Source organism: Anolis carolinensis, chromosome 1 (assembly GCF_035594765.1).
Source record: "Anolis carolinensis isolate JA03-04 chromosome 1, rAnoCar3.1.pri, whole genome shotgun sequence".
Lineage (NCBI taxonomy): Eukaryota > Metazoa > Chordata > Lepidosauria > Squamata > Dactyloidae > Anolis > Anolis carolinensis.
This window is the reverse complement of record NC_085841.1, coordinates 252,013,947-252,039,433: the sequence shown is the minus strand read 5'-3', so window position 1 is coordinate 252,039,433 and position 25,487 is coordinate 252,013,947. Positions and strand designations below refer to the sequence as shown.

Sequence of the window (25,487 nt, the reverse complement as noted above, 5' to 3'; positions counted from 1 at the left end):
CAATGACCATGGAACTGCTTTAGACTATGATTTTTGGATGGCGAGATTTTAATTGATTGTCAGGTTTTTAATGTTATTGTATGAATTTTAATTTTGTTTATATTTTAAATGTATATCTGATAATGTGGTTTTGTAGGCACTGAACAAGTGCCTGTGTAAGCCTCCTTGGGTCCCCTTTGGGGTGGAGAAAGGCGGGATACAAATGGGGTAAATAATAAATAAATAATAAATAAATAGCTTCAATTGGCCATTAATTAATTTCCAAGAAAAAGGTACACAAAACAGAACACGCACGCCCATGAATATCAAGGAACTTTCCAAAACCAAATGTACTTTTGGGTGATTACTTTTTCTCAAAGCGAAGCTACTATGATGGCCTCCTACCCAACATTCACATCAATGTGTGTAACTCCAGGAAGACAAGGGAGGAAATGGGGAGATCTGTTGCATCAGGCAAATCCGGAGCTTGGACAAAGTCAGACTCCCCTGGCCAGCATGGCCACTGGAAAAAACATTGCCAGCCAAATAGTAACTTTTTCAAACTGAGAGGAAGACATGCATTGGACCATTTCTTACTTGCACAAAATGTCTGTGGAATGTAGAAAATATTTTATCTTTATTCGCTAAGCATTAGAAAATATTTCTGCACTTTTGCAGAACCATTATTTGCCAAATATCTCTTTTTAGCTAGAAAAAAACATGGGCATTATCCAAAATCATTCTTATATCACTAGCCAAGATGGAGCCCCTTGACTTTCTGTTAGAGATGCCTTCTCATATACTAGAGAATAGTAATTTAGACAGCTGACATTCTTCAACAGATTTCAGTCTTAACAGCATCTTAGTATAATCCCTCCATTAATAGCCTCAGGAAATGAAGCAGGCACATATTCCTAAACAATAAGTGTTCTATTTTGTTCACCATATCCCATTTCTTAGAAACCAAATTAAAATCACAAACAAATCACGTTGACTCTTTCAGAATATGCAGACCTTGCATTTACATTTTTATCCCAGTGTGACTGCAATAAAAATAAGAGGATTATTAAATGCTATACATTCCATTGGTGACAGATATATATGTGAAGCCTATTTGAGGCAATGGCGTCTTACAAACAAAAGGTTTTCTTTGGTTCCCTTGCTAGCTTATTGTGACTAGAATTTCACAGAGTTTTCTCAGAGGTGATTTTGTCAGTTCCTTCCTCTGAAGTATAGTTCACACTACAGCACCCAGTATTCATTGATGGTCTCCCATATAAGTACTAACCAGGGCAAATTCTATTTAGCTTCCAAGTTCGGACAAGGTCTGGTATCTTTGGAGTACTTAGGCCAGTGGTTCTCAACCTTCTGCATGCCGTGACCCCTTAATACACTTCTTCATGTTGTGGTGACCCCCAACCGTAAAATTATTTTTGTTGCTACTTCATAACTGTCATTTTGCTACTGTTATGAATCATAATATAACTATCTGATATGCAGGATGTATTTTCATTCACTAGACCAAATTTGGCACAAATAACCGATATGCCCAAATTTGACTACTGGTGGGGTTAGGGCGATTGATTTTGCCATTTGGAAGTTGTAGTTGCTGGGATTTATAGTTCACCTACAATCAAAGAGCATTCTGAACTCCACCAACAATGGAATTGAACCAGACTTGGCACATAGAACTCCCATGACCAACAGAAAATACTGGAAGAGTTTGGTGGTTATTGACATTGTTTTTTGGAGTTGTAGTTTACCTACATCCAGCCTTCTCTGCCAAAACTCAATCCTGATGGTATTCCTCATCTTGGAAGTATGGACCTCTCACAATATATATGTACAATTATGTAGAGCTCTCCAGATGTTGTCAGGCTGCTATTCCCATTGTCTTAGACTGTTAGGAATATTGCTTAGTGCTTGTTGACGTTTCATTTCAATAATATATGAAAGGTGAAAGAATCTACATCTCTGATCTATAAGATATGCATGGTTAGTCTAAAGAAAACTAAGTTTATAAATAAAAAATGTTCATCTTCCATGCTCTTGGTTTATTCTAAAGTTTAAATGATGACATAAGTATGTAGATGTGAAAAGAGAAGCACCTGTCAAATTAATGACTGCAGAGGGCTCAGCACTAGACTACTTAACTGGCACCGTTAAGTTTATTATGTCAAGTCTACAGGAAAAAAACCCACTCATTCCAATCTATATCTATACACATAAAAAAGTGAAAAATGTCTATGTGTGTATGTGGCACCTCTGCAACCCTTATCCAGAGACCTAACCTTATCCAGAGAGCCCTAACTATGGTTTTGGACTACATTTGGCACACAGACCCAACATGGCCAACTGCGAATACTGGCAGGGTTTGGGGGTGATTGCCCTGGGAATCTGGAAGTTGTAGTTTACCCTTATCCAGAGAGCACTGAACCCAGCCAATGACAGATTTGCACCAAACTTCAGTGATATTACCTAAGATTCTCATATCCTGAGAAGGGCAGGATATGAATGTTGTAAATAAATAAATAAAATAAATAATCAAGAAATGCACCCATTATTTTGCTCTGTTTTCATCTTTAGGTGTCCCTGGTGGGCTTCCTATTCTTGCTGGGTTTGTACATTTCCTCCTTAGCATCCTGTATGGGTGGTCTGTATGGAGCACCCAGAATTCTTCAGTGCATCGCCCAAGAGAAAGTGATACCAAGTCTTGCATTTCTTGGACAAGGGGTGAGTAAACAATGAAAGCAGACTTAGCGATCTGTGCAATACTGAAAAGTTCAGAGTGCTTCCTTCTGATTTATATGGCATGTTGTCCCCAGCTATGAACTGCATGTGGTAATTGAGATTCCAGAAGCAGAAGTATATTGGGAACTCTAATTGTTTTAAATAAGAAATATTACTACAAGTTCTGCATAAATAAATAAAGTGCACAAACCATGAACTTTATTGGGAATTGGCTTTTATTCCACAGTACTGTATTGTACTTTCATTGAGCATCAGTGGTGCTAAATAATGGGAGTTGGGATCCAATAAAATTTGAAAAGCACAGGATTCTCATCACCAATCTAGTATATCACCATTAAAATTTTATTTTGTTTTACTGCATTATTCTATCTTGCTTGCTTGGACAAACACTACTCAGGAGTTTCTTCCGTTTTGAAGAGTAAAGGCCTAGAAACTTAATCTTCTTTCCTAAAACCTGGATATCTTTGGACACTATATAAGGCATGGGATACCATTCAGTTTCTAAATTTGATGCATAGTAATGTTGCTTTTTAAACAAACCTATATGCAGTAGAGTATAGCTTGAATCCTGTTTCATCTGTTTCTTTTGTAGTTTTGTACCATTCCATCCACTTGGATTGCATGGAACAGCACAACCCCATAGGAACAAAAGAAACAGTGAAATGAATTTTTAAAAAGAATGGTAGCTGTTTGGTCGGCTGATTTTCGGCGCTTGGCTGTAGGCCCTGGCTGGCAGGGCCTACAGTTGAGTGCTAGGCCTACAAGCCATCAAGTGCTCAATTGTAGGCCCGGCAGGCAGGGTCTACGAGCATCAAAAGCTTGATGCTCATAGGCCCAGCTCGCAGGGCCTGGTGCTTTGCCACCCAAGGTCTGAAAAATCTTTGTTTTTTGGACCTTGGACGGAAAAGCCCATTTGTATAGACGCCCATTTCTGTAAGTGGCAGACAGAAACGGAAACGGGACTATACGAATGGTACAAATAGAAATGGTAAGTAATTCCATACAAATAGATAAGACTATTCAGTCCTTTCTTATGTATATGCTCCCTTTAATTTAGGCACAAGAAAACTGCATGAATTAAAAGAAAAAATCATGGACAACCTCACACTGGCATGCTTCTTCCCTTTCCTCTCAGTTCTTCCTGTGCGCATAAATGAAAGAAATTGAAAACATAGAAGCTTTGTAACTCTCCAGCACTTCTCAGATAAAAAACCATGTGCGACCAAAATGGTCAGGGCAGCAAAAGTTATTAATAAAAAGGTAGAAGCAGTGCAGCAGTTTCCTTTTTTCTGATTGTACCAGGAAACGCAGGAGTCTCTCCATTCTTTTCCTTTCTCAGCTGTTGAGTTACCATATTTTCTGGCGTATAAGATGATTGGCCGTATAAGACGACCCCCCCCCCAACTTTTCCAGTTAAAATATAGACTTTGGGATATACTTGCCGAATAAGACTACCCCTCTTCCAATGCACACCAAATAAAAAGACTATCAGAGTGGTAGTGCAAACATTCCTCTTTCACCCTTCTGACCTACCCTTGTATCCTATTACTGTACCGCCTCCTCTGCCTCTCAGATCTCGCACATGCGCACCTGTTCTGCTTCACTGCAGTCCTCAGGAGCAAGATCTGAGAGGCAGAGAAGGAGGTACAGTAATAGGACACAAGGGTGGGCCAGACAGGTGAAAGAGGTGTGTTTTTCTGGGCATAGCGCCGCTCTGTCTCTTTTTTCCATTCCCCGGGCATCCCGGACGTCTTCATCTTGCTCTGCTCTTCACTTACACCTTCCCAGTGAGGCGCCTGCTCACCTCATCATCAGGACAGCATTAAGTCACTTATTTCCACAAATCCTGGTGAGTGGATTTTCTTCTACCGTACTTGTACAGCACCGCCTTTGCTGCTTTCATATGGTTGCCGCATATGGTGGGGATACGGCTGCAGCCATTTTTGAACTTCCCCACCATATGCAGTGACCACAGATTCTCCAGTCATGCTCGGAAGTTTCAGCACCCGCCCTATAAGACGACGCCAGGGGAAAAGATGACCTCTGACTTTTGAAAAGATTTTCCTGGGTTAAAAATTAGTTTAATACGCCAGAAAATACAGTAATTGAATGCAATCTACTTTTGTACTTTGAATTCCATTTACAGCAATTGAAGTAAGCTGGGGGAAAAGTGGAAAGAGGACAGGGAAATAGAAACATTTGAAAAGCTCTTAAAAAAGTACTGTAGGATAATAGACAATGAATGAGGACTGTCCCTACCAAATCAAGATAACTGGATGGTATGATAAAGCTTCTAAAAGTGTCCCACCCAACCAACTTTTAAAATTAAGTGACAAAAGCCTTATCCACACTGATCATTTGATGGAGTTTCAAACTGGTATTGAAGAAAGTGGCATTGCTGTGCTTATGATTACACAGGAAATCCTGGAACCAGTTTGAGGCCTGGATGGTGACCACACAAACCACAGAGTATTGATATGCATTAATGTTTTTCTCTTACATGCTTTTATGGGAGTTTGTTGTCTAGCTGCTGCTGTTTGAAGCTAGCTGTGAACTGCATTAAATGGTCAGTGTAGATGGGACCAAAGTACTAGACTAGTGATTCCCAAACTTTGGTCCTCTTAAGTGTTTTGCAGTTCCTTGCTCAGTGGTTCTCAACCCGTGGGTCCCCAAGTGAAACTCGCAGAAATCCCAGCCAGTTTACCAGTGGTTAGGATTTCTGGGAGTTGAAGGCCAAAATATCAGGGGACCCATAGGCTGAGAACCATTTGGCCGACGGGGGATCCTGGGAGGTGAAGTCTAAAAACATCTGGAGCTAGATTTAAATGGAGTCGGAGAAAACGTTATCTGGCAAGTTCAGGTGTCTCATTATTGCAGTACCACCCATATTTTACCCATTTTCTTTGCTCTCAATCTAGAAAGGACCAAATCGAACCCCAGTGGCTGCCATCTGTTTAACAAGCCTGATCACCATGGCTTTCATCTTCATTGGTCAAGTGAATACTCTTGCTCCGATAGTTACCATCATCTTCATGCTGACATATATTGCGGTGGATTACGCCTACTTTGCGGTCTCCATGAGCTACAGTCTTCAGCAGAAGTCCAGGCGGATGCGGAGGGAGGACTCCAGGGCTGCGCTGAGCTGTTCTCGGCCTTTGATACTCGACAAACCATCCTGCTATGGGTCAGATGGCATAGCTCAAGGCAGGTCGGATGGCACCTTGCTAGAATTCACAAAAGACATGGACCATCTTTTTAAGCCTCTTGATAAAGACCCAGGAACCACTCTTGAAACCAAAGGGAAGGACTTTGGCCAGGTAGTCAAGCAGAGAAAGCAAAAGAAGGCAGCTAAACAAACATTACAAGACAGCTTTCTCTTGGATCTAGATACCGATGTTGCTTCTACTCAGGATACTGACAATGATGTGCCAGAATCCAGTAGCAAAAATATGCTGAGCTTTTCAGAGCCAAATTGCCAGAATGAAGAACGGTCATTGCCATATGAAACTGTAGAATCAAAGAAGAAGCACATCCAAGATGAGGGCCATAATTCTGATGAGATGCAGAAAACTTCCCATCAGAAAACGGAAGGTAATAAAATTAGAAGTATATTTATTCTGTTTATGTATCTATGAAGAAAGTTTTTGGTGCCTTTTTATAGGCAAGGCTATGGGTTATTTTTATGTGGTCTCTATGTTACCCCAGGTATCAGATTTTTTGGTTAAGAAACAAATAAACACATAATTGATTTTAATTAGTTACAGGAATAGTGATCTAATTTGCCTATAAAAAAGGAGCCAATATTTAATTCAGTGCAGAAGATTTACTGTTTATATCATTGCATCTGCTGACCTGCATATATATGCAACTTTCACAAATACAGCAGTGTGAGATCAACATTTTTATTTTTTATCGTGACATAGGAGAGAATAGCTTCCTGAACATCAAATAAAAGTCGGCCCACAAACACACATGTTGTATTCTTCCTTAGATAGTTCTGACAGTTGTTTAGAAATTGATTTGGTTTTGATGAATGCCTGGAAGCATTGTTTAATTCTTTCAAAAAGTTTGCCTTCTCTAAAATGGTAGTGTGAAAGTGACCTGAGTCATGCAAAAATCATTAGCTATACCAAATAAAACATCATCTCATCTAGAAGCCGCGGTTGCGCAATGGGTTAAACCCTTGTGCTGGCTCAACTGCTGACCTGAAGGTTGGGTTGCTTACCTGAAGGTTGCCGGTTTGAATCTGTGAGATGGGGTGAGCTCTTGTCAGCTCAAGCTTGTGGGTATATGAGAGAAGCCTCCCAGCACGATGGTAGCACATCTGGGAGTCACCTGGGCAACGTCTCTGTAGATGGGCAATTTTCTTACACCAGAAGTGACTTGCAGTATGTTCTCAAGTCGCTTCTGACACGATTAAAAAATGTCACTTTATCTGAAAACTTCTAACAGAGTAACATTTACTGGGCAACTAGTATGAAAATATATAGATTACAAATTATGTAATCAACCATAAGAATAACAAGATATTTTTCATTTTAGTGGGATACATTTTCTTTGCAAAATCTCTATTTTCAGCCAATCTGGATCTTTACCATCTTTCTTCAAAGAATTTGGCAAAAAAGAGGTTTAGGAAACAGCGAGAGCCTTCAGATGGCTAGACATGTTACTTAGGGAAATGTGTCAGTAAATTCAGCACCACATTTCTGTACTCTAGGAACACTGGAGTTTGGCAAAGTAAAGTTGCGAGGAGTTGCAGTTGCGAGGAAACTTCAGAATGCAATGCCAAATATCTGACAGTGTGAACTTCTGAGAAGGCAAGGGAAGGAGACAGAAGCACCTGTAAGATGGCCTATTTTTGTTGATAGAAGCAAGGCATATCCACAGTTAAAGCTTAACTCTTATAAGAATACAAAAAGACCTGGAGTTATGTTTTCAGAATCAACTTTTATTGTGTTTTATTCTCTTTTTTTTAGATTTAAATGCAAAACGACAAAAGCAAGAATTAGAAATCCAGAAAATGCCAGTATCCTTCTACTCCAGACTTTGTGATCATTGGGTTTCCCTTGTTGGTGTGAGTCTCTAATATTTCAAGCATTTCTGTAGGAGGACAGGCAAATGATGATGCAAATATTATTACAGATCTAAAACCTTATGGAAAAGGCTGAGTTATACAAATTGGCAAGATTTTTAAGTACAAGGGATATAATCTGTGCAAAGCTGGCTTCTTTATCCTGAGCTTCTCTGAATGTGTTTGACTATAACACTCATTACCCCCTGTGACACAATGGGTTCAACTCTTGTGCTGGCAGGACTGCTGACATGAAGGTTGGGTTGCTGACCTGAAAGTTGTCAGTTCGAATCTGGGAAGAGTGCGGATGAGCTCCCTCTGTCAGCTCCAGTTCCTCGTGTAGGGACATGAGAGAAGCCTCCCACGAGGAAGGTAAAACATCAAAACATCTGGATGTCTCCCAGGCAACGTCCTTGCAGACGGCCAATTCTCTCACACCAGAAGCAACTTACAATTTTTCAAGTCGCTCCTGACATAAAAAAAAAGTCTCAGTCACATGGCACCTTTAGTTACTAGGTGTGAAAGAGGGGGGGAATGAAACAACCATAGGTGATGCAGGCTGAGGACATACTAAAATGCTATATGACAATTCAGTTTAGGCACAGTGACTGTTTCAAGTCAGCTCCTGTGATCTGCTTCCCCATAGCCAAGGCAGTCAAGCCATGCTGTGTGACGCCAAAGGCCGATTGATCTGCCTGTGAAAAGTCCCACAAACAAGACATTAGTGCAATGGCATCTTCCTTCAGGCATACTGACTCTGATATTGATGAAATCATTCTGATTTCTTTTCAAATGTTTCAATTTGACAACCATACCAATGCCTTGTGTACATTAATTCCAGTAGCATTGTACCGGAATTTTATTTTATCACCACTCAGCTTCGGTTAGAAAACCCTTGTAGGCCCTTGCATTTTAGCATTATGATGAAGAAAAGCTTCTGATTATCCACTTTCTCAAAACCCTGTGTAATTCTATACAATAAGGTAAAGATAAAGGTTTTTCCCTGACATGTCTGACTCTGTGGGGTGGTGCTCATCTCCATTTCTAAGCCGAAGAGCTGGCATTGTCCTTAGACAACTCCAAAGTCATGTGGCTGGCATGACTCCTGGTAGTGTGGTGAGCTCTCGCTATTAGCCCCAACTTCTGCCAACCTAGCAGTTCAAAAACATGCAAATGTGAGTAGATCAAAAGGTACCGTTCTGGCGAGAAGTAATGGCGCTCCATACAGTCGTGACGGCCACATGACCTTGGAAGTGTCTATGGATGACGCCGGCTCTTCGGCTTAGAAATGGAGATGCGCACCAACCTCCAGAGTTGGACACAACTAGACTTAATATTAGGGGAAAACCTTTACCTATAACCCCTGTATCAGAAGAGGATATGCTCCTGGATATGTGAAACTTCAGGCAATAGCAAATCCTATTGAAATTAATGACTTCTGATTAGGTCCAGGCAGGTGTGGTGAGAAGTGGAAGATTCTAAGCTTTCTGCCTTTGAATATTACAAGGTGTTTGATTTTTCAACAGAAATAATACAATAATAATAATAATAATAATTTTTATCCACCTCTCCTCATGGCTTAAGGCAGCTTACAACATAGCTAAAACACATAATCAAAACACATAGTCATTTGAAAACACTCCGTAGAATACACATATTAAAATATATTTCCATAAGATATTTATTAAAATACACAAAACAAAAGTTAGACATCAAGTGGAAGTTTAAAATTATCATTAAACTTATCTGGGTTGGCCTGCCGGAAAAGATAGGTCTCCACTTGTGTCATAAATTCCGACAGCTCTACCGGCATAAATAATAAAATAATACTCCACTTCTCCTTACAGCTCAAGGCGTGATAGATAATTGGTGGCACAAGTGGATGCACCTATCCTAAATAATGTATTTTTCCAACAGGTAATAGGATCACTTGCCATAATGTTTGTCATTCAGTGGATATATACCCTTGTTAACTTGGGAATAGCCATTATTTTGTATTTCTACATTGGCCAAGTAAGTCCAGGGCTACCACCTGGTAAGTAACTTCATTTTGTGGCATTGACACTTTTTTGGGGTTTATTTTTTTGGGGTTGTTGTGTGTTTTCCCGGCTGTATGGCGATGTTCCAGAAGCATTCTCTCCTAACGTTTTGCCAACATCTATGGCAGGCATACTCAGAGGTTGTGAGGTATTTTGTATTTGAATTGAAAATGCTTCATCGTACAGTTAACTGTTGTTGTTGGATACCTTCAAGTCCATTTCTAACTTATGGCTTCCCCAAGGCGGACCTTTCATGGAGTTTTATTGCCAAGGTGTGTCCAAAGGAGGATTGCCTTTGCCTTCTTCTGAGAGCTAGTGAACAAAGTCATCCAGTGGGTTTCAATGGCTGAACAAGAATTCTTATCCAGCTCTCCAGACATTCAAATTGCTAGGCCATACTAAATAACTGCAAATTAACTGTAATCCTGTTTGTTTTAGATTTATATTGATTGCTTTATATGTACTTCAATGATTGATTGATTGATTGATTTTCCCCACCTTTCTCCTTGTGCAAAAGATAATGATAAATTAAAATGCATATAGATACTTTCCAGTCATGGAAGACCAGTTGTACATCACATATTAGAAATGCCCTCAAATGAATTGTGCCCTAGAATTCTCTAGGAATACAATTTTCCATTTTAAGACTGTTTTGGTGGGTGGACATCTTGAGTCATTGGCCAGATGTGATGGAAATGACTGCACTGCAACTATTTCAACAAGTCAGCAAGATGAGACTGGGCACTCAGTTCTTCGAAGTCTATCTCCATAGTTCAAAAATTACCCATATGTACCTATATTATCAAACCAAACCCAGTTAGTTTTGGCTGCCACAGATCCTTTATAATTAATACAGTATATTAATCACATAATTAATAGATGATACATGTGTGCAGTTTAATTGCATAATCGAAAACCATCACTAAAGTGTCGTGGGATTGGTACATGTTATGAAAACTTGGGCAGTCCTTACTTTTCTCTCTCTCTCTCTCTCTTTACATTAGAAACACAATAGTATGAAAATGTATGTTGGTAAGGGCTTTGTAATTGATTCACACATGCTTGGAAACAGTATTTGACAACAAGCAATATCAACTCATTTAATCAAAATACATGGGAATATGTAGTCTAAACTTTGGACAGCTATATGTGAGGCAGTGTAAAATTTAGTAAGAGCATCTTCCTTTCCAAGTTTTGAATTTAGAATATATGCTCTGCCTTTTCGAAGTTTGTCTTTGATGTTGAAACATGTTTTCACACCACAGAGATAAAGTAAGAAAATATTCATGTAATACCTGTATTAATCACTTCAGCAGTCATTCCAAAGCCTCAGTTAAGGAGGAATCTGAATATCTGTATCTATATTATTATTATTATTATTATTATTATTATTATTATTATTATTATTATGCTTTTAAATTTGTGTCAAACTGTATTAAACATTCGTGCAAGGATATCTTTTATAACAATATTATTATATATATTATTTTATTATAAATATTTCAGTTACGCTAGTTATTAGAAAAGATAATCAGTCTGACTTATTTCATTTTTTTCTATAGGTGCAGCAGCTAACTTCAGTTTTTTTAAATGGATGAAGCTACTTTTATTTAATGCCTGCAGGTTGGTATCAGTGACTAGGAAAAAGCATACACTCGATTTGCTTAATTAATAGTGGAGGCTTTTAAGCAGAAGCTGGATGGCCATCTGTCGGGGGTGCTTTGAATGCCATTTCCTGCTTCTCGGCAGGGGGTTGGACTGGATGGCCCATGAGTTCTCTTCCAACTCCATGATTCTATGATTCTAATTTTGATATTAAAAGCTTAATGCTTTGCATATGTGATCAGAAGTAAGACCGATGGAGACCAATATGAAATCTGCTTAGTGGTCTTTCCTGTGCTGTTGGAAAGCATGGGAAGTCTCCACAAGGCTTTTCTCTTTTTGGTTTTCTCCTTTTCTCAGGATTTCTGCTTGCTAATTTGAAAAAGTTTAGAAGGAGATAGCAGTGATAATTTTAAATGGTTTCGTCTTTAGCCATAACGGTGCAGGCGAAACCTGTATCCTAACTGTACGCGACTGAAGTGATGGAAGCAATCTGTACATAACGGAGAAGAAGCAGATGCATGTGTTAAGGAGGAAAACCTTTTATGTTTTTAAAGTATTTCTTGCAAAAGGGTCTCTAATTAATTTGGGGCAAACCCTCCAGCTACGGGGAAGAGCTTGCATTCCTCCTTGTAGTGGCATGTCTTTGTGCATGGCGGAGTAGATTCCTTTACTCTTTTGTTTACACAGTTCAGAGTGCAGCTGCAGTTGCATTGGGAAACAATGAGGCATCTGAAGGTTTTGCGTTCCTTTGTTTTGCAGGGGAAGGCCATCCCTGGAGGAACGATTTGTTGTGACACCATCCTTTGCAACAGTTGGCATGGAGACCACTCAGCTCACTCAAGAGAATACAGATTTTGCCTCCCGGGACCGCTACCACCATTCCTTCGTTATCACCAGAGAAGAGTTTATTAAATAGCTCCAATGAGGGAGCAGCATGCCATTGACTCTACCGGCCAATTAAAAACTCCAACCACTGAAACACCGCCTGATTAAAAGGCTTGCCCTTTTATGTCTGATTTTAATGAATACCAAAGCCTCCAATTAAAGTGGGGGCTCAGCAAAGGAGAGGGGAATAAACAACAAACCTCAGTGCCATGGATCCAAAACTCTGTTCTTTTAAAAAAAAATACAAGGAGTTTTATGTCCTTTGCAGAACATGGTATGTAAGTGTATGTGTGTCCTATTTTGCTCCCCCCCTCTCTCTATATATGTATACATACATACACACACACACAATATTTTCTGCTTTTGTTGCAGATGATTCATACAACATTCCAAATCTAATTAAATTATCCATAGAAAGAAGATGCAGGACAAATAAGCATGCAAGCAGGATGAGAGAAAGGGCAGCATTCAGGTATAGAAAGAACAGAAAAATAATTGAGAATTGAGATTTGGTTGCACAGCTTTAGTTGAGCCTTTAAACAATTGTTTTACTATGTAAGGGACATTTCCTTATTCGTGTCATGTGAAATGACACAGAACAGATACATTTCATGTAATATTGTTCAAGGCTCAAATTAACCATGTGTTGTATTCAAGCACAGTGAATTTTTGGTGATCTCTACCCCTGAGGTCAATCCACATTCCCCACTTCTTTTTTAAGATAAATCCAGATTTTCATTAGGAATCTCCAGATTTCTGTACAGAAAGCCATTAATAAACTTTAAATCGCTAACCAAATTGTGAAACTTCAGTTTTGTGTAGCAAACTTAACTCTGCTAAACAAAGCTTCAACAGACAGCATAATTCAGGCAACTGAGTGTGTCTGTGCATGTATATCAATAAACATTTAAGACTGCAACCTGATCTTGCTTGTGTGGAATCATCCAATCTTCCTTTTGAAAAATAGGATTGCATGATCAACCTTTATACAAATTTCTTCACTTGGAATAACATTCCTGAACAAGCAATTGCTATTTTTATCTGTATACCATGGTAATAGTTTCTGAAGTTTTTTTTCAGAGCTCGGAAGAATCATTGTGTTGGCAGACAGCTTCCAGGAATGCTGGAAAGTTACAGTTCAAAAAAGGTAACTTCTCCAAGCTCTGGATCTCTTTCTTGTGTGAAATGAAAACAAGCTGCCCAGATAAATAACAGGTGCAGAAGACTGTCCATGAGACTAGATTCATGCTGTTGTGCAAGGAACCACAAGAGGAGAAGGAACTGTGCTAGAAAGGTGATGTGGAGAAATGTTACAAGAGATACAATGTTGTCGTCTAGACCAGATACCCAAAAACACTTCAAAAGTTGCTCTGTAGTACATATCCTCAAAATTCAAACATTAAGTTGTATCATCTATGGAGTTTAAAAGGAACAGAGTGCTTATAAGGTAAAGGTAAAGGTTTTCCCCTGACATTAAGTCCAGTCGTGTCCTACTCTGAGGGTTGGTGTTCATCTTCATTTCTAAGCCAAAGAGCCGGCGTTGTCCGTAGGCACCTCCAAGGCCATGTAGCTGGCATGACTGCATGGAGTGCTGTTATCTTTCTGCCGGAGTGGTACCTATTGATCTACTCACATTTGCATGTTTTCGAATTGCTAGGTTGGCAGAAGCTGGGGCTAACAGTGGGAGCTCACTCTGTTCCCCAGATTCAAACCTGTGACTTTTCGGTCTGCAAGTTCAGCAGCTCAGTGCTTTAACATGCTGCGCCACCGGGTGCTTATATTCAGTCATATTTGCAAGCAGGGCCGTAGCCAGAAAAGAAATTTCGGGAGGGGTTTTGAAAATTTCGGGGGGAGGGGGTTGAACCCCTAGCACATACCCCTCCTTGCTACAAACCTGTCAATATCTGCTTGAGATAGTGCCTGGAGGGACTCTTAATGTTTTGCATCTCATAGACTTAGCATGGGGATTTGGTTAACCAGTTAAAATTCATGAGTAAACGAGATTTTTTTTATAACTTGAAAAATTTCGGCGGGGGGGGGGGGTTGAACCCCTAACCCCCCCCCCCTCGCTACAGGCCTGTTTGCAAGTTAATTTTTTACCTCCTGCTATACTGGGTTTGGGTGGGGCAGAAGAGTTACTAAGCAGAATAATTTCAATATTATTCTTTTCAAGTTGTTGGCTGGGGTTGTGTAATTTCATAATGGTTGAAACCACTGAGCATCTACAATCCTTAGGTACCCTTTACAGGAAACCAATGCTTATTGTTTCAGTGCAATGTGCTCTCATACATTGTGTGAAAATCAGTGTACATTGCTTACATGCTTAAAGTTCTTTTGAATGCAAACCCATATAGAAATACAGCCTGAAATTACCATGATTTGTAGGTCTGCATTACTTACTGTAACCCTCTGGCACCATTCATTATACTATTTGAAGCTGTCCCTTCAAAATAAGGGATGTTCCAATCAAAGCTTTCAACTCACCTTGTCTGTATATCTGCTTTCCTTGCCATGGAAGAAAAAACAGCTTAGGATCAAGTAAAGGAAATGTTCCACAAGTTCCCATCAACCTGTTTCATTGAGTTTTTACTTGCTGAAGTGATCTTTCTCACATGCAAGAGTAAAAGGTATTATAAAATAAATTTAGCCATCATAGAACTCCAAATTTAGATTGTTGACTGATAAATTATCATATTAGTAGCATTATATATGTGCTAACTACAGACAGATGCATATCTGCATATATATAAATTTAGATTTCAATGTAATCTGCAAATTGCCAAAAAGGTACTGTAAAAGGACATTGCTTATTTCCTCTAATTTTTGGAACAATACATTCCTCCTTTTTTAGAAAACATCAAGCACAGAAGAAAATGTAATGGTGTAAGGGAGGAGCAGACAGAATATTTTACATTCTATAGCGCTCAGTAAGTTTGGCTGAATTAATGCTATTACTCCCAAATGCAACATGAGTGGTAAAATACCATTACCTCAACTCCTACTTCATGGTGTTTTTTTTTAATTGCTTCATTGGCCACTTTCTATTCCACTAGTATGTAAGCCGATCTTAAAGGCATGGAATATAATTTTGTTGGATGCTGATGAATGCAAACAACCTGGAGCTTAACCCAGACAAAACAGAGGTTGGGGTGAAAGGGATGGCACCATATAAAATAATGCATAAATTGGAGGAAGTACACTAGAAGTTTTTCTCCTACATAATGCTACAATGTGGAAATAATGAAGCTGAACAGTGGAAGATTCAGGAGAACTGATGGAAGGAAATATATAGTACAAAGTAAAGCACAAAGAGAGTGAGTGTGGTATAGTGGTTTGGATGTTGGGCTCTGATTCTGGACACCAGGGTTTGATTCCCCATTTGACCATGAAATAAATACATTGAATGACCTTGGGTGTGTTACATACTCTGACTCCACAAAACCCCATGACAGAAACAACTTAAAGACATACAACAACAAAAAATTGGCATTTGTTTGCCAAAAGGTGCAATAGTAATTGCCAACTTAGATAATTTTAATGCGAACTGAGACAGGTCCTGCAGAATAATGCAGTTATTATAGTCATGGTGACTATTATCTTCCATGTCAGAAGAAGTATAGCTCCAGAATCTGTTGGAGAGCACAATCTGGAGGAGGCTGTTGTGCTTGTATACTGCTTATGGGCTTCTCATAAATATCCTTTTGGAAACAATGAGTAAAATACTAGATTTTTAACGTTATCTAGCACTGCTCTTTCTATTGTCTATGTTCGCAAGGTTGTTATGGGGATAAAAACTTGAGAGAATTACACCTTGGAGAAAATCATAAAGATAAACCAACAGATGGCAGTTGTATTATCAAAAAATTCATCCCCTCCTAATAACTATAAATTTTGTAACATATTTTTAGAGCTTGGTTGGGTCTCAGTCAAACGCAGCCCCAGCCCAGCTCCAACCATTCCTGGGAGGGACTTTTGAAGGCTTTCACGGGCAGAATCACTGGAGTATTGTGTGGTTACCAAAGTGTATAGTTGCTTTCTAGCAGCATTTTCTCCTGTATCACCTGCATCTGTGGCTGGCATGTCAGATCCTCTGAAGATGCCAGCCACAGATGCAGGCAAAATGTCAGGAGAAAATGCCTCTAGAACATGGCCATACAGCCCGGAAACCACACAACACTCAATTCCTGGGAGGATTAATCATTTACTAAGCCTAAAACTGGTTTGGCAGTTAACCCTTTAGGCCAAAGACAATGCCCATCCAAAGGAGACAATGGCCCCATAGCCCTTATAGAGGTTTGAATTGACAAAACATTTTAGAACTCCTGTGTCTAGATTCAGGTTTATGCTTTATTAATAAACAGAGAGGGGAGAAGACTCATATATGTACAGAAAGACTGGAGTGCAACCCTAGACATATTATTTGACACCCAAAGAAACTTGCTATACGTAATATATGAACTTGGAAACTGTTGCGGGGTTGAACACCTAGGAAGCCCTAACACCTTAATCTGATCAACTCTGCTTTTGTGATTCTGAGGAAACCCCTATAGTCAAGATTAAGCTGTGACTCCCAACACTTTGGGATTGACCTTTCCCTCACCTTCAGAATCCCACCCTCTCAGCTTCAAAATAAATAAAAATACAAAGACAAAATTCTCTTAATCCTGTCACTCCAAGAAACATATACAGATATAGATATACAGTATGAAATCATACATTTCTTTAATTAACAAAACAGACCTGGCTCTTTCTCTCTGCCGGGTCTGCTGGGTGTCGCTTTCCTTTTTTCCTAACTTATTCACTGTTGCAAAACTTTGCATAATCGAACTGCCAGCTCCAATATGTTAACATTCTGTTTCTACAACTGAGCCCCTGCTGTACAGTGGACCAGTACAAGATCCATTAAACTCGAGCTTAACAAATTTCATACCTTATATTATGTAGTGGTATGACTTTGGACTACGTGGCTGTTTTGGGTAACAACACAGATTCTTCCAATGGGCTCCCTGCTGAGAAACTGATTGCCAGCAACACACAAGTCCCAGGACTCATCAAGGACTTTGTTTACCCACTTGATTGACTTTCCAGTTTCCTGAGTCTCACTCTTTGTGTAGAGATTATTCCAAGCTTTCATTAGTGCTCAATGCCTATTCTTTCCAATCTGGACAATGGAGCCCTTACCCCTCAGGGGCAGGCACAGCAACAGACATTTAAGTTTGAACCCTACCAATCCCAGATGTTCTCTCTTCCTCTCCACCTCAGTCTGTGACATAAAAAAGAAGTCCTCGGCCAATGAGAAGACAGATCCTTGGAGGCAACATTCCTGAGCCAATCGGGGGAGGTAGCAGGTCTTTTGAATACCTGTTAAAGTGATACAATGATTTGCACTGTATTATATGTTATGTCAGTTCTTTTGGCGATTACGCTGTTCAGCCATCCATCTGGCCAGGTGAATAAAATTTCTGTTATTGCCTTCAAACCCAGTCACATTTTCACTAGTTTTCAAAGTAGTATGGTATGCTGAGTAATGGACCTACCCTACTCCCTGGTGGCAAATAGCCGATTTTGGTAACAGGTGCACATAGAGTATGGTTGGCTGCCACTGTTCTTGCTAGTGTTTTTAAAATTGTATTTTCTAACTTGAAGGGAAAAGGGCACGGGAAATACCTTGATGCTGTTCTTATTGTTCATTTTTATTGGGATGCCAAAACGCAAGATAAAAATAAAAAAGAGATAAAAATACAGTTGAGCTCTATTGCTAAGCTCTGAAATTGTACAATTCTGACATGTTTGTACAATTGTGAAAAATCAATGCAGCAAATTTAAATATTTATGTAAAGACTGACAAGCTTTCAAAAAAAGGATCAATCTAAGTACGCATAAACTGTACATTACTTTGGTGAAGGTAAAGGAGGCAGGAGAAAAGATAGAAAACAATAGAAGTGGTAAGCGCCCCATATAATGAAATATCTTCACATACTCTCAGTCATTAGGACTACAATGGAATATACAATAGCTGAAAATATTTTATAATATTAGAATTATTGCTTTTCTTCCATTTTATTCTTTCTCTCTGTACTTTTAGGTGAACTTTTTTTGATATAGGAACACATGGTTCTCCTAAAATCATTGTTTTCATTGGCCATGTGCTTGGTATTAGTAAGGCATGAGCTGTGCCAATAATCCCAATCACACCTACTCTCTCCTGAAATCTGCTCATGCAGTTCTGCCAGTTCATCTCTGTATTTATGCCTTGGCTGTATTTACTTTTACTGTTGTATTCGGTTCCTCTTGTTTACCTACAACAGACAGAGTCAAAAGTAGTTGCCTCAAGAATCCTATACTGATCATGCATGAACAGTAAAACAGAGCAAAGAGGAAGGTAACGAAAAAAAATCCCAATCCATCTAAAAATTTGGCCACTAAAATGAAATCATAAAGAATGCTGGTAAAATAGAAGAAGATAATCCATGGATGCATTTTGGAAGAGGATTTTGAGTGGATTTTCTAAAAGGTTTTAAATGTTTACCATACCAAGTTGTTTCATTTCATAAGTGCATATTATTAGTATTGGATAACAGTTGGCAGAAATGTGTTGAAATGTTCTTCTCTGTGGCGCAGGAACCTATGCCTGTGTTTTTCCATATGATTTCTGCCTTTGCTATCAAAATGTATGTTGAAGCAATGCACAGAAACATATCTACTTGATTAACTGAGGAATACCTGTACAAGTCCCTTAACATATACTCCTCTTTATATTTTAAGTCTTGCTCCTGATCTCAAAAATTCCAGAAACCCGTCGAAACTCAAGCAACAGAGGGCAAGGTGATTAGCAGTTCCTATACAAAACTATATGTTTTTCACCCAGAAAAAAAGATGAGAAAATGTTCTAATTACTTCCTAGCCATTGTAATATAATTTTGTAGAGTAGCACAAAATGGGAAAATAAACCATGTTGTAGCAACTTGACTTAAGTTATTAGGCCTTAGCCTATTTATGTTTGTAAGGATCACTGAAATATCTGCAAATCACTGTAAGCAAATAGAGAAAAATAATTCACAGGAAAGAGCTAGAAAAAGTCGATTTTGTCCTGTAGCTCCCAGAATTTTATAACTAGCATGGCACTGACCATGCTGTCTTGGGGATTTTGGTAGGTTTTTAAAAATATGATTTTTTTCCCAAAGGTCTGCAAATTAGAAGAGGCTATAGCTTTGCATTCAAATATCCCCCGTCCCCAGGTTGAAGATAATGTTGAGAAATACTGCTGTCTGAAACTCTAGAGCAGTGGTTCTCAAACTGTGCTCCACGGAGCCCTTAGGGCTCCTTGAAGCACAGTCAGGGACTTCACGAGGGCCCTGTGCCCCCTTGCTTCCCCCTGTCTGGAAGCATGTGGCTTGTGGAGTCTCACCACCACGGCCTAAGGGGCCTCCCCGTTACCTCCACCATTTTGGTCTGAAAGACCTTACTGTCCCTTTGAGCTTTTCCTGCAAGGTGGAAGCAGGTTGGACTGGGTGGCCCTGGGTTTCTCCTATTATTATTATTATTATTATTATTATTATTATTATTATTATTATTATTATTATTATTATTATTATTATTACAAAGACTGGATGTACTTTTCCTTCAGTGCAGAAGGGGGTTGGACTGGATGGCCCCTGGGTTGCTCGTATTATTATTATTATTGTTGTCATCATCATCATAATCATTTCAAAGTCTAGATGGCCATCTTTTGGGGATGCTTTGACTGTGCTTTTCTCCAACTATCACATTATATATTTATATACACATACAAATATTCCAAAATCCAAAATCAAACAATGCCCAAACACTTCTAGTTACAAGCATTTTAGATAGATGATACTCCGCCTGTACTGCTATATCAGTCCAGTGGACCCAAAGCTGGGGTGGTCAAAGCACAGCCTCCAGATGTTAGATTGCAGCTTTGTTCTAGGATGAATGGTTCTTTCCAAATTTTAAGCACTTAATTTTCTGGGAAATTCAGAGTCCATCCTTTACAAGACCGGTGGCTCACATAACAGTCATTTTGATCTTGGATGCTAAGCAGGATCAGACCTGAGTAATACTTGAAAGTAAGACGATGAAGGAAAACCATGTACTGTAGGTTAAAATATCTTGCAGACACCAGATTCCCCACTCTTAGCAGTTAAGAAGGGTCATCCGCCAATCAATATCAGATGCTATATTTCAGAGGAAGTAACCAGCAAAATCAACTATTGAGTATGCCTTGCCTAAGATAACTACAATTTTTTAAAATAGACAACCTGAAGGCAAACGTATGTCATCTCATGTTTGTTTATCTGGAGTAGTTCTTTTTTATTATATTTATTTTGAATTATTGAACATTTTGTCAGCTTGTGTACAGGTACATTTAAAAAACACAATTATTCACCACACTGAAACCCAAAGCAGTACTTTCCTTGTCCCCCAGGTAGTGATCACAAGCTAATAAAATGTTCAATATTTAAGCATATAATGTGTAAGCATTTGTATACTTAACACAAGCAGTCCACCAGATAATAAAGTGGGGGAACAAAGGGAAAGATTAACAGTAAACATTGGGCTATGGCAGGTATCTTCAAACTGCGGCCCTCCAGCTCTTTGGGTCTTCAACTCATACTTACCGTATTCAAATTATACTGTGTAGCCAGTACTGCACCACCTGACAACCGCTGGGAAGTATCAGCCAACAATGAAAGGACCAAGGCAGAGACATCTCTGGCCCATTCCCTGTTCGGATATCAGCCAGCACACCAACACCTTAAATCAAGAAATAGTTTTCTAAGATCTACAGAGATACTTGCAGGAACATCTCAGCAAGAAAGAGTTCAAAATTGGCAGGCTAAAACCCAGAACCTCAATCCATGGCTGATCTATGGATCAAGGATTATGCGCAAGGGTTTCTTGGATGAATGGATTTATGCACTGAGTATGTTTTAAGTTTTGTATATTTATTGTCTCATGTGTTTTAATGCCTAATGTATATTGTTTTTTAACTGCTTGATGTTTTATTGTATTGTATTGTTGTTTTATTGGCATTGAATTTTTGCCAGATCTGTAAGCCGCCTTGATTCCCCTCGGGTGAGAAAGGCAAGATAGAAATGATGTAAAATAAAAATAAATAAATACCGAATGTGAGACTCCCTCCTGGGCACACAGAAGACTGGGCAATTTGGAAGGCGCTGAACAAACTGTGCTCTAGCACCACAAGATGCAAAGCCAACCTTAAGAAATGGGGCTACAAATTGGAGTGTGTGGAGAATGTCATGGTTTGCAAAGGCACTGTGCTGTGTGTGTTAACTGGAAAATGAAATGCATGAAGCCGATTGGTTGAGCCTGCAAAAACCTGGGGATTGATTAGATACTGTTTCTGCTCTGCTGCTCCAGTATGAGCAAGTTTTTTTTGGTGCTGGCTGAGTACTGCTAGAGAGCAGTGTGTACTCAGAGAGGCCTTGCTATTTTGAGGCCTGTTTGCTGCTGAGAAAAGAGGGAGAAGAACTAGGACTGTATTCTTCTCTGAAGCAGATTTGTGGATTGAGAAAGGACTATTTATGGCTGTGGACTTCTGTAAGTGATCAGAGGGACTATTGTAACTACAGTAGAGTCTCACTTATCCAACACTCGCTTATCCAATGTTCTGGATTATCCAACACATTTTTGTAGTCAATGTTTTCAATACATCATGATATTTTAGTGCTAAATTCATAAATACAGTAATTACTACATAGCATTACAGCGTATTGAACTACTTTTTCTGCCAAATTTGTTGTCTAACATGATGTTTTGGTGCTTAATTTGTAAAATCATAACCTAAGTTGATGTTTAATAGGCTTTTCCTTAATCCCTCCATATTATCCAACATATTCGCTTATCCAACGTTCTGCCGGCCCGTTTATGTTGGATAAGTGAGACTCTACCGTACTACTGTTTTTCTTTTGATCTCTTGGAATCAGTAAAGTTCCTGTATTTTTGTTCTGCAAACCTGAGTGGCATGTTATTGTTCTGCGGGTGACTCTGGATCACGGGCACACGTACGAGCTTCCTTTTATCATCATCAATCCGTAACAGAGAAGAGCAAACCACAGACCACTTACTACAATGCAGCCTGAGCCCTGCCACAGGCACAATGGAGGACCTTCTTATAGCAACAGCAGAGGCACTCCAAGTGGCTAGCTAATGGCCAAAGGACATTTAGCATCATGCCAAGTGGAGCCCCCGGTGGAGTAGTGGGTCAAAGCCTTGTGACTTGAAGGTTGGGTTGCTGACCTGAAGGCTGCCAGGTTCGAATCCCACCCGGGGAGAGCGCGGATGAGCTCCCTCTATCAGCTCCAGCTCCATGCGGGGAAATGAGAGAAGCCTCCCACAAGGATGGTAAAACATCAAAATATCCGGGCGTCCCCTGGGTAACGTCCTTGCAGATGGCCAATTCTCTTACTCCAGAAGCGTCAGAAGCTCCTGACACGGAAAAGAAATCATGCCAAGTTTTTAAACTTTGTGTTTTCAAATACAGTAGTCTCACTTATCCAACGTTCTGGATTATCCAACGCGTTTTTGTAGTTAGTGTTTGTTTTCAATACATCATGATATTTTGGTGCAAAATTCGTAAATACAGTAATTAATTACTACATAGCATTACTGTGTATTGAACTACTTTTTCTGTCAAATTTGTTGTATAACACGATGTTTTGGTGCTTAATTTGTAAAATCATAACCTAATTTGATGTTTAATAGGCTTTTCCTTAATCTCTCCTTATTATCCAACATATTCACTTATCCAACGTTCTGCCGGCCCGTTTACGTTGGATAAGGGAGACTCTACTGTACATTACAAGTGTACCTTCGGTTCGCTTCTGACACGATCAATAAATAAGTCCAGCACCATCCACGAGGCATACATTTCCTAATAAGTCTCCGAATAAGTTTTACTTCCTAATAAGACTCCAAAAGAAGGGGTCTCCTCAAAAGAGCCCTTCCCTCGGGGCGTGTGCCTTTTGGGTGCCGGTGCGTCCTGGCCAGGGACTGAGGGAGGCTGCCTCTCCCTTTCCCTCTCTCTCTCGGAGGGGAGGCGAAGGGGCCGGGCCTGGCTCGGTCCGGGGCTGATGTCAGCCTCTCCGGGCGGAGCCTGCCTCGGTGGGCGCTGCTTTGACTTTCGCCGCAGGCTCCGGCCAAGTCGCACTGCTGCTCCCACGCCGCTCCGGACGATGCCGTCCTCCTCGCTGGAGGCAGCCGCTTCGCCATGGAGGAGCGGGACCTGGCGAGCGCCTTGAGCGCCGTTGCTTCCCTCCGGGATTCCTATCCTTGTCCCCTCACGCGTTTCCCAATTAGCGCCACCCCCAGCAGCATGTGAAGCCCCGAGCACCATGCCAGCAACGGGCGCGGGTCTGCTCCATCACTCCCTCCTCCTCTTCCTCCTGCTCCCGGCGCCGCTCTCCGCGGGCTCTCTCCCCTCCAGCGCACCGGGGGATCCTGGGCTGCTTCCCACCGGCGAGGAGGACGAGACCCCGGCCACCGAGGGACGCCGCACCGGACACCCGGGTGAGTCAGGGCCCGGGACACGGAGGGCAGGAAGGGCCGCGGGCTGTCTGACCGACTTTGGGTTTGAGCTCCTCATGTTCCAGCCACTTTAAACAACACTTTGGGGGGGGGGGGGGGGTGTTTCAGCAGAAACTGCATGTCCATCTGCCGGTAATGCTTTGGTTGTGTCCTCTTTCAATTTAAGGATTTCTGTCCGGTTTTTCCAGATTGTGTTGTCGAATGCTTTCATGGCCGGGATCACTGGGTTGTTGTATGTATTCCGGGCTGTATGGCCATGTTCCAGAAGTATTCTCTCCTGACGTTTCGCCCACATCTATGGCAGGCATCCTCAGAGGTTGTGATGGATGCAGAACACGTCCAGTTTGACACCACTTGAATGGTTCCATGCTGTGGAGTTTGCCTAGGAGTTTGGCAGGGAAGTGTTTATTTATTTATTTATTTACAGTATTTATATTCCGCCCTTCTCACCCTGGAGGGGACTCAGAGCGGATCACATTACACATATAGGCAATCATTCAATGCCTTTTAACATAGAATAAAGACAAGACAAACATAGGCTCCGAGCAGACCTCGAACTCATGACCTCCTGGTCAGAGTGATTCATTGCAGCTGTTGCAGATGGCTTGCTCTCCAGCCTGCGCCACAGCCCGGGCCCAGTGTGGCCGAAGGCTTCCATGGCCAGGATCACAGGGTTGTTGTGTGTTTTCCAGGCTGCATGGCCATGTTCCAGACGTTTCGCCCACATCTGTGGTAGGCATCCTCACAACCTCTGAGGATGCCTGCCATAGATGTGGGTGAAATGTCAGGAGAGAATACTTCTGGAACATGGCCATACAGCCCAGAAAACATACAACCACCTTGGCAGGGAAGGCTAACTATGCCAAACTAGAACTCCCAGGATTTCCTAGCCCTGAGTTATGGCAGGGGTGTCAAACTGCCGTCGTCCTACAACATGGTTTGGTCAGTTCCTTCCTTGGATGATGATGATAATAATAATTATAATAATACAGTAGAGTATCACTTATCCAACACTCGCTTATCCAACGTTCTGGATTATCCAACACATTTTTGTAGACAATGTTTTCAATACATCATATTTTGGTACTAAATTTGTAAATACAGTAATTACTGCATAGCATTACCATGTATTGAACTACTTTTTCTGTCAAATTTGTTGTATAACGTGATATTTTGGTGCTTAATTTGTAAAATCATAACCTAATTTGATGTTTAATAGGCTTTTCCTTAATCCCTCCTTATTATCCAACATATTCGCTTATCCAACATTCTGCCGGCCCGTTTATGTTGGATAAGTGAGACTCTACTGTAATATTTATTGATGTCACCATACCAGGTGACAGTCAAATTACCGAAAAACAACAGGAAAAACTCAGCTGTCATCACGGCCTCAAAATCGGACTGCAAAGGCTCGCTCGGCATAAACCAAAGCAGGTGGTCCCGGTGGTAATTGGCACACTGGGTGCCGTGCCGAAAGATCTCAGCCTGCATTTGGAAACAATAAACATCGACAAAATTACGATCTGTTAACTGCAAAAGGCTACCGTACTGGGATCTGTGAGCATCATCCTAAAATATATCACACA

The 25,487-nt window shown here is 40.4% G+C and overlaps 2 protein-coding genes across 3 annotated transcripts in view; both read left to right on the top strand.

Annotated features, from left to right (window-relative positions):
• Positions 1-13,254, top strand: part of slc12a8 (solute carrier family 12 member 8) — a 96,133-nt gene extending 82,879 nt beyond the window's left edge. Inside the window, exons 9-14 of one of the 2 annotated variants that reach the window (XM_062973208.1) lie at positions 2,566-2,712; positions 5,649-6,321; positions 7,707-7,804; positions 9,719-9,836; positions 11,403-11,463; positions 12,205-13,254. In XM_062973208.1, coding sequence (XP_062829278.1) covers positions 2,566-2,712; positions 5,649-6,321; positions 7,707-7,804; positions 9,719-9,836; positions 11,403-11,463; positions 12,205-12,361 — 1,254 coding nt within the window. In that variant the 3' untranslated portion in view covers positions 12,362-13,254. The remainder of the gene's footprint in view (positions 1-2,565; positions 2,713-5,648; positions 6,322-7,706; positions 7,805-9,718; positions 9,837-11,402; positions 11,464-12,204) is intronic. The other variant, XM_062973276.1, reaches the window with a different exon arrangement.
• Positions 13,255-23,455: 10,201 nt separating this feature from the next.
• LOC103278702 (uncharacterized) overlaps positions 23,456-25,487 on the top strand; it is a 40,254-nt gene continuing 38,222 nt past the window's right edge. Inside the window, exon 1 of the mRNA XM_016993595.2 lies at positions 23,456-23,883. Within this exon, the coding sequence (XP_016849084.2) occupies positions 23,709-23,883 (175 nt within the window). The 5' untranslated portion in view covers positions 23,456-23,708. The remainder of the gene's footprint in view (positions 23,884-25,487) is intronic.